General features: G+C 42.0%; 1 protein-coding gene across 5 annotated transcripts; it reads right to left on the bottom strand.

Moving 5' to 3' along the window:
• Positions 1-1,638: 1,638 nt before the first annotated feature.
• On the bottom strand, positions 1,639-8,993 carry SPRY1 (sprouty RTK signaling antagonist 1). Of its 5 annotated transcripts, XM_045019986.1 has the most exons (3): positions 8,805-8,993; positions 7,618-8,070; positions 1,639-3,989 (listed from the first exon to the last, which is right to left on the bottom strand). In XM_045019986.1, the coding sequence occupies exon 3, from the start codon at positions 3,932-3,934 to the stop codon at positions 2,972-2,974; it is 963 nt and encodes a 320-aa protein (XP_044875921.1). In that variant the 5' UTR covers positions 3,935-3,989; positions 7,618-8,070; positions 8,805-8,993; the 3' UTR covers positions 1,639-2,971. The 5 variants fall into 5 exon arrangements, with proteins under 5 accessions (XP_044875921.1, XP_044875924.1, XP_044875923.1 ...); XM_045019989.1 differs by lacking the exons at positions 7,618-8,070; positions 8,805-8,993 and adding an exon at positions 7,199-7,497; XM_045019988.1 differs by lacking the exons at positions 7,618-8,070; positions 8,805-8,993 and adding an exon at positions 6,839-7,101.
• Between the last annotated feature and the right edge of the window lie 991 nt (positions 8,994-9,984).

Genomic DNA, 9,984 nt, shown 5'->3' with positions numbered 1-9,984 from the left:
AATAAATAGGATTACATAAGAATAGCAAATATGAGAATAAAACTGTTCAACATACATTAGATTGTCACACAATTATGAGAATGAAGCTGCTCAGTCTTTTGATTTTGAATGCTGGCATATTATTGGGAAAGCAGCTATATCTGACCAATGGCAGTTGTTTGACAAGGATTTCAGTGTCTTAAGAACTGTGCAGCTCATTGTCTGACCAAATTACCAATGACAAAAGATAAAAAAGATAAATATTTTTGGGGAGGAACTTAGTATCAGCTTTGCTCCATGCAAAAAAGAAAGAAAATATTGGTAAGTATTTCTACGTTGCCACCAGATAAATGTCTGTTAAGAAATCTGATCCTGTAAACTTGTCACTTCTCAGTACAGTGCTGAGGTTACATTGGTACACTCAAGAGTGGACTATCACTTTTATACTAAAAGAAGAGCATATTCTTGTGTGTCAACCAGAAGTTATAATTCCGTATACCTTACTGTCATAAAAGCTGTACACTTCTTTCAACAAGAGATGCAACTCCTAACAACATTTTAATGACAGAGCTTTTACACAAACTTCTCATTGTACCCAGGGCTCCAACAACAAAAGACACTGAGGGAGTCAGTGCTGATACACTTAATTACAAGAGCCCAGTCTAATCAAATTTTCTATATTCTGAGGAGATATTGATAAAACAATTTAATCAGAGGCCAAAGCAACAAAATTTGAGAACTCATTTGCAAAGTCTGATGTAGTCTCCCAAATCTGAAATTATGTTTTCTTAAATGTGCCATTTCTCTGGCCTTCAACATTATGAACGCAACTTAGAGTATACCAAGTCAATACACGGCTACTTAAACAATGAGGAGTCCGGTGGCACCTTAAAGACTAACAGATTTATTTGGGCATACGCTTTCGTGGGTAAAAAAACCCACTTCTTCAGATAAGTGGGGTTTTCTACCCACAAAAGCTTATGCCCAGAAGTGGGGTTTTTTACCCATGAAAGCTTATGCCCAAATAAATCTGTTAGTCTTTAAGGTGCCATCGGACTCCTCATTGTTTTTGTTGATACAGACTAACATGGCTACCCTCTGATACTTGACACTGCTACTTAGATCCTGCTATTAGGGAGGACTTGAATCACACCAATGGAAGTGGGAGATTCTCCACTAATCCTAATGCAAAGCCTATTTCTGACCATTTAAATGTGAATGAATTCAGCAAGTAGCGGTGACACCTATATTTCTTTCAAGAGAGTTTAAATTAGAAGGAACAGGTGAGTTCAGTTGTGGTTGGGAAAGTCACACTTCCCACGGGGAGGGGTGGGGGGGGCCAGAGGGAGGAGGGGAACAAAAAAAAAAACCCACAACCTAGATTTCCTGAGCTGAAGAACTTCAGCAACACCAAGACTATTTTTACCCTTGTACTCTTGCTTTTTGTGCATGTTAATTTCATAATCTATAGAAAACAAAAGAAATTATTGAAGTTAGGGGTCCTTGTCTACAGTTGCATTTCCAGAATGCTCTGATAAATACATGTGGCCTAAACTTCTTGGCAACATCAAGCAAATTACACATATTCAATTTTATTAAATATCGCAATGAAAACTCATTTGATAATGAATTTTCAACACCAAAATAAGACAAACAAGACACATACTAGTGTCTTCACAGTATTGGTTATTCAATGGCCCTGGCAGTGCACAAGGAGAAAAAAAAATAGCAAGACACTTTGCAATATGGACATGGAAATCATAACACAACCTACCAGTATATTAAAATGAAAAACTCAAGAGACATTTTCATTAATTAATATATTTTCTGCATTATAGTTAACATACGTACTTTCTTTGTCACCCTTATTTTTGTTAAGTATTGATATTTTGTTATATTCAGACATGAGTACATTTTTCAAACAGTCCTTTGTAATAAATATCATAAAATAATAGAGATTCAAATAATAAATATTCTTTACAATAAAAAAAGTTTTAAACAGACTTTTGTCTTAAAAATAGTCAGGATTCAACTTTGTGTTTTATACATAAAATATACAAAAAAAGACCACAATTTGTGGCTAAGGCAATAAAACATGGAACAGATTAAAGTTATGAAGCACAAGGCAGAACTAAATTCACTAACCAAGGGAATAAGAGAAGTGTTAAAGATCCAGGAACATTTAGGTAACTTAATTCAATGACACCTGAAGATTATTCAGATATGCAAACACCGTCAACTTTAACATCAGTATCAACAGGCTCTCAATGACCACAGAAACATGGGGGAAGGGGTGGAGTGGGTGATGTCCTTCACAGATTTGAAAGCAAGAGAAACAGATGAACGAATTGCAGTCATAATGATGTCTCCAATGTGAAGATCTATATAGTGAAGCAAAAACCAAAACTACATTTAAAAGAAAGAAAAAAAATGTACCAGCCAGGCAAGTCTCTGGACTGAGACAATTCCAAGAAGGGTTGGGGAAAAGAGGGAAAAGCAGGTTCTTTGCACTGTGGAGTAAAAGCCAGCCTTATATTTTCTATGGTTCCAACCCCCTCAAGATTAATCCAACTTGCTCATGAAATAAGGTAGAATTATTTCTTGGAACCAAAAAGACACAATTGCAGAGAACAAAAGGACACATTGGGGAAGTTGTTTGCAGAGCAAGAGGCTGCAGAAAAGCCCATTAGCCCTCACTGTCTCTTTCATGTGTGGGTTACCGTACTTACAAACCTAAGAGGCCCTGTCAAGCTGAGGTGCCAAATGCAGGCACACAGTTCATGCTTACCAAAGACTGAAATAAACATGACCGAGTAAAATACTCCACACCTATCTGAGTTGAGAGAGGGGATATGGAGGGTGCAAAGGAAAAAACTTGGGTACGTAAAGTGGAGAAGGAAGGGAATGAGGGCGGGGGTAAATCCCCACACAAACAGAAAATTAGCCACAACCTGAAAGCAAGTGTTTGAAAAAGTGAAATCTCCCTCCAAAATTATGAGGGCTTCCCCTGACTCCGTGATGGGCAGCTCTCCAGTTTACAATAGACAGTGTTGGAGTTCTTACATCGGCAACCAGGACGATTGATCCGGTCATAACACCCACGACACAGCTTCAGGCATCCCTTAGCAGGAGGATAGCAGAGCAAGCAAGGCAAAAACAAGGACATTGCTCCCATGCACAGGTACCTAGAACAGCAATGTGCCTGGGAACAAGAGCAGGGATTATCCGCATACGAGTCCCCTTCATCATCATTGGAACAGTGGTAGAAGATCCCTTTGATCAGGCACATGCAGGTACTGTACTCCACCATGCTCTCTGCAGAGCACAAGCACTTCCTGTTGCAGGCCAGACAAGAAGGTAAGGCCCTTGGGTCTGTGCACTCACCACATTTGCACTTCCCACACTGTTCACAGATAAACTTGTGCTGCGTCAAGTCCTCTTTCAAGGGACCCTTCAGATCATCTACCATCAAAGATGACTGCTTGGGCTGCGTCCGGATTGTCCTTTCAGATCTGTGGCTTGAACCTGGCCTAGATAGGGGCGATCTTCCCAACAACCCCTGCTCTGAAGAAGCACTGCTGTTGCTTCCAGAACTAGCCGCACTTCCAGTGCTAGTTGATCTGCTCAACACAGGAGCCCTTACGTTATGTTGGTGTGCCACGGGTCCCAAGTGGCTGGGTCTGTGCTCATAATTATTATTCACATTAATTGGTATGATTTCATGAGTCCTTTCATGCTTTTCTTGTCTTGGTGCTGTCCGTGGACCAGACTTTTTCACCACAGATGGGCCTTCGGTATACTCATTGCTGCCCCTTATGGCTTTGATCTGGTCCAATGACAAGATAGCATTCGACTGAATTTCTCTTTCATAGTCCAACCTTTGCCTGCTGTCCAAGGAAGGCTGCTGGATCACAACTAATGAACCGCCACTGCCATGTTGACTTTGGGGCTCCATCTGTAGGGATCTCTACTTCTGGCATTCAGTGTGAACCTGGCATGCATCTGAAATCCTAAGGAAAAAAATAAAAATAAAAATAAAAAAAGAGAAAGAGAGATCAAAGGTGAAAGAGGAATAAGTCACAGGAAGCCTTTAAAAATAAAAATGTCATGGCAAGCCACAAATTGCCCTAACCACTTGGTAATGATCTCCTTCAGCAGTGGATTACAACAATGCTGAAGACCTGGCCAAAGGCCAGCTGGAGGGGGTTGGGAAGAGGGTGAAGAGTCTGAGTCTGGCATTACAGACGAGGAATGTAAGAGGAGACCCTGTGCCATTTAAAATCAGAGCTTTTTCCATTAAAAACAAATGAAGGAAGTATTAACCTGTATGTTTAGTTGGCAAGGCATGGGAAATAAATGCCTCTCTCGTGTTACTTGAGCAGATCAGCAACAGCAATACTGAGTACTCCAAATCAAGTTAGATACCTGAATGACCAGTATCAGATTCATATTCTTCATAATGAAATTTGCACAAACTCTTGCTTTTCTTAAAATTTCTTACATTTTCATAAATGTACTCCAGTACCTACCCTTGTTTTAAGCTTATGATCTATCTTTAAAATGAAACATGCATCCATTAAGAAATCCCAAAGTAAATCCTACAAAAAAAGTCTAAAACTGAAGGATACTTCCCAGTAGAAAGCTCACAGGTTCCAAATAATGTAACAAACTCATTATTAAAGTAAGACACCAGATGAAAATAACGTGTTATACAACAGCTCTCAAGTGTTTTGAGACTACAGGGCAGGGTGTGTGAGCAGATGAGGTAGTAAAATAAAACTGGAACACAGTTTTCAGACATTTCTGATTTCTCATGTACCTTTTCTCATTAAAAAATAAATTAAAAAATACATCTCAGTTTTCACAAGCTACTCTAGGGAGAAAAATTTTGATTAATAAGCTCTTCAAACTAATTTTGGAAGACAGATAAAAATAAAACAAATGTAATTTGAGCTATTTATTCATTTTTACATCTTCTTGTCTCAAATTACTGACACAGATTATTGCAATGTTGATTTGGAAAATTCTGCAGAGGGGCAATTCTGTACCTATATAAAATGTAATGGGGGGGAGGAGGCAAGAAGGGCAGATTATTTATACATCATTATAGTGATCACAAAGCGTCATGGGAAAACAAATATTTGCTTTCCTGCACCAACAGCTAACGGAAGATTTATTTCCCCATGCCTCACAAAATAGTAAAATTGCATACAATCGTGTTTTTCCTTTTTCAGGTTGGAATACATGCCAAATCAACTTATCCAATAACCCCGGAAAAAGTAAGTTTTTCTTGCATATCCAGAGCATGAGAGACACGGAGCTATTTCCAATTCAAGAAAGAAAAAGGAGGGAGAAGATGAATACACAGGGGAGGAGAAGAGCAAAAGTACACTGAAATCCTGTTAAGAGATATTGCTTCAATATGCAGTTGTAGAATTTGGTGGGGGGGGGGGGGAGAACCACCTAAGAACTACTTATCTCAAATTTACACTGGGGCATAGAAAGCATTAAACAAACCAGAGGCCAAAGGTCTTCTTTTATTTTTAAATATCACCTGTGAAGGACCTAGGGTTTTAAGATTACAAAACCCCACCCCTATTTAGTCAGTCTTTATTCATCCCACATAACAAGGCTCTCCTTTTCATAAGTCTTAATATGAGCACCCAAAATGCTAGGGATGAATGAACACAGAAGGGGAAAGACATACAGCTGCAGAGACCAGCAGTGGGGCTTACAAGGGAAGAATGATTATAGTATTTCTAAAAGAGGACGACAAGTGTCATCTCTGAAAAAAATGCAATATTAATAAATCATGCAAACTGACCATTCAAATTACAAAAAAGACAGACAAAAAAAGCTAGCTGCACACCGCATCATAGTTTCTGATGGAAAGAACCAAATACCCCCACTGCAAATAAGATCTAAAAATTACTTTTTCCAAGAGGTAAAGCGAACAAAAAGGTGTAAGATACCATTTTTTGTGCACAAGGTCAGAACCATTGCAGATTTGAGCACAATTTACAGCATGTCAGCATTTCTTCCAAACCAGTTCTCCAGGGTTCCCCCGACTGCCCCACTTTTTTCCCTCCCAGATCAGCTTCGAAAAGGCAGCGTCGCCGTCCGAATAAATGCTACAACACTCGGCATGCTGCGTTTTGACTTGCTCCTTGGCTACACAGAAAGGTGTGGGGGGGAAGGAAGCAGAGTAGCGCCACACTTCAAGTTACGGTGGTGGAGCTGCGCCCTCTGCAATCTGAGCTGAGTGAAGCGATGAATAAATAGTTGACGGAGAGGAAGGAAGAGGAAAAAGTTATGAATGAAAACAAGGGCTTTTTCCCCCCTTTTGCAGGAGGAGGGGAAGAGGCTGAGGTTACCATTACCTCAGGAGGGCGGACTTTCCAATACTTAAAGCGGTAGCGTCCTCCCTCCCTCGCGCTCCCCCTCCCTGTGCCTTTCAAGCACAGCACTGAAAGGTCTGGGTGTGCTACTATGTGCACAGGGGATTTTTTTTCCCCCTGTGGGCTTTCTAAGGGAGGAGGAAAGGGGTGGGGGAGGGGAACGTTTCTCTCCTCTTATCCCATCATTTCAGCCTCCCCACCTCTGCAGCCCTGCCAGCCCTGACCCAGAACGGGAGGAAAGCGCTCTCCTTTCGGATTAATGAATCCCTCTGCTAGGATGGGGGATTTTGCTAGGTGTTTCAATGAAGCATTTAAGGTCTCACTTTAAACATTACCCCCTCTCCTCCCCCATTCAGGACTGTCAGGCTGTGACACTGAAAGGACCCCTTTTCCCTCCCCACACCCCGCGTTTAGCCTCGATCCTTGGGAGAATGTCCTTCTAACCACAGATCAAAACCGACCTCCGGTGCAGTCCCTTCACCACGGCTTCCCACCACTCTTCTCCCGGAACCACTGGGGGCTAATTGGGGCACAAGCTTTTCAGTCCCCCCGAGCCATCAGCAATGCACAGCCCAGGTCTGCCCTGATTCCTAAGCCACCGATTCTAGCCGTCCCGCCCCTTTGCACACTCAAGCCTGCTCCCTGGCCAGAGCAAGTTCAGCGCCCTGGGATTAAAACACGACCCTAAACGGCTGTTTTTTAAAAAAGGAACAGGCGCACACACGAGCCTAAGTTGGACCTCAGCACCAGCACATGGCTGGGAGCAGCCTGATCTCCCCTTCTCCTGGCCCACAAGATTAAGGGGGGAAATGCAACGGCACCTGCTAACTCCTCCAACTCGACACGTGCAAAAGGCGGCGGCTGCAGGCAGACTCCATAGTTTTAACCCAGCTCAGTAAGAATGTGAACGTAATTAAGAATTTACTTATTTCCAAGAAGTCACTAATCGCAAATCCATTTAAAAGCACCACACTTAAGATCCACGGGGCAGCGCAACTGTTAAGCGTTAAATGTTGGACAAGGTGGGTTTCGTTTCCCCCTCAGAGGAGATTGTGGCCCCCCCACTCGTTTTTTCCAGCCCTCTTTTGCTTGGAGAGGATAATTCTTCCGTATTTCTCGTCTCTGCAAAGCACACAGAGATCACCAGATCCTATTCACCGAGCGGAGGGAAATCCACTTCTACCCCCCACCTCCCCGCTCAAAGAAACAAACATTCAATGGTTCCGTTACCCTAACTCACTTGTTCATTGAGTGGGCACAGTTCTCTTGAGAGAAGTAAATCACTCGGTGATGGGATTCCGAAGGAAGCAATTTCTCTGGCTGCAAGTCTGTCTTTCTCTCTCTCCTGTTATAGGTGACGACAATCAAGCCCTTGCTGCAAATACTTCATCTCAAACTAGTGGAAGATAAAAATTGCAAGATGCAGGCACAATTGCTGCCTGAAGAAGCAGCAACAGAGTCACTTGCAGTAGCAGCAACGTTGAGGTCTCCAACAAGATACAGCAGAGCAAGGAATACAGGATTCCTCTTTTCTTCCTTCGACTTTTATTTCCCTTCTCTGACTGGAATAGTCACAGGAGCCTTCCACACTGAACTGGCGTGGTGCACAACGTCGAGGATCCAGCTCTGCTTCACCACATGCTCCTGCTGCAAACTTTCCGACCACCGTGCAGCCAAAGTGCAACGAGACTGCCTAGAGCAAAAAAAGAACTTTTTAAAGAAAAGATAATAACGAAGAGACACTTATTTTCAAGCCACATCTACAATAACTGGAGCTACTTCCAACCAAGCGAGAGGCAGAAAGCAATGGCTCTGTCTCAGACCTCTCTGCAAACTGCCATGTGCTTGCTGTTGCTGTTGCAGACTGATTGACAGGCTTGGAGCACAGACAGCATGTCAGTCAGAAAACTAAAATATAATGCAACTCTAGAGACAAACTTCTTGCATTAAGTGCTTTTAAAACTCCCTGGCATTTTAAGTGGAGCAAACAACGTTCCAAGAAAGAAATCTCTGCATTAAGCAAGACCGACAATACAAGGATGGCACAATTACTTAACTGGAAGTTGTTTAATTGCCAGCAAATTTTAACTGGCTTTACCTATTTTACTAGAGAATTCAAGAGAATGCTTGCCTATAATTCAGAATAGTACGTATATAAGCATTTCATGAAGTCGACCTGTTGCAGACTTAAACTGCAAAGAGGCAAATAAAAGTGCATCACTATGCTCTCTATGAAAGTATTAGCAGTAAAACAGCATTTCATTTCATAATACAAATGTTATTTGCATCTATCAAAGCAACTATTAAGCTTAGACCTTAAAACAAGAGTGTAAAGAGACCCCGTCAGTACAAAAACAAACATTAAGCACCTGATCTGTTCTTAAATGCCTTCAAAAAAGGAGAGGAAAGAACACTGCTTATCCTTACCTAATACAAGGATTAAAAACTGCTTCCCAAAGCACATTTGAAGTAACTGGAGCTAATTCGAACGCAACCAGTGTAGACAGCAGTTGCTCACTGTTGTCTGCTGCTATCACTTTGCAATCAGCTATGGCTTTACTGTTGCTGTTACAGAGTAATTCCAGTTCTGCACAGCAGCATTTCACCGCTGTGCCCCCGCCTCTACCCTCAGTCACGCCTCCAATGATGTCAATGTGTCACTCAGAAAGCTTTCCTGAAATCCTGGAATGGAGTCTTCTATAACCGGGCAGCCATTTCTTCATTCAGCTGCACGTGCAAATTTCAAGGTTTACTTGCTATCCCAGGGGTAGGCAACCTATGGCACGGGTGCCGGAGGCGGCACACAAGCTGATTTTCAGTGGCACTCACACTGCCCAGGTCCTGGCCACCGGTCGGGGGGGCTCTGCATTTTAATTTAATTTTAAATGAAGCTTCTTAAACATTTTAAAAACCTTATTGACTTTACATACAACAATAGTTTAGTTATATTATAGACTTATAGAAAGACACCTTCTAAAAACGTTAAAATGTATTACTGGCACGCGAAACCTTAAATCAGAGTGAATAAATGAAGACTCGGCACACCACTTCTGAAAGGTTGCTGACCCCTGTGCTATCCTATAAAAATATGTTAACATTATGGAAAGTAATATAAGATTGACTCTCACACACATATGTTTATTATCTATACCAATATCTCACCAACTTTAGCAGGTCTAGGTCATGATCTTGCAAACACTTACATGGTCCCACAGAACCAAGTAGGACCATTCATTCTTAAAAGTTAAGCATGTCTTTAAGGCCACTGCCCTGTAATTAAGGTGACCAGATGTCCCGATTTTATAGGGACAGTCCCGATTTTTGGGTCTTTTTCTTATATAGGCTCCTATTACCCTCCACCCCGGTCCCGATTTTTCACATTTGCTGTAATACTACCTGTCACCCTACCTGTAATACTGTCAAAAACACACTAGCCTAGGCACAAAACCTACTTACCCTTCTTCCCCTCACACCCCCCCAAATAATATCCCCACAAAAAATTACCACATGCAGATCTGTCCACTTGTCCCCCAAGCATCTCCCCGAAGACCTGCAGCGGGGGGTCCTTCCACCCCAGGACCCACCACTGAAGTGCCGAGTCTTCGGC

The sequence above is a fragment of the Mauremys mutica genome, chromosome 5 (genome assembly GCF_020497125.1).
Source record: "Mauremys mutica isolate MM-2020 ecotype Southern chromosome 5, ASM2049712v1, whole genome shotgun sequence".
NCBI lineage: Eukaryota > Metazoa > Chordata > Testudines > Geoemydidae > Mauremys > Mauremys mutica.
Note: the sequence above shows the minus strand (reverse complement) of the source record. Positions and strands in the feature narration are given on the sequence as shown.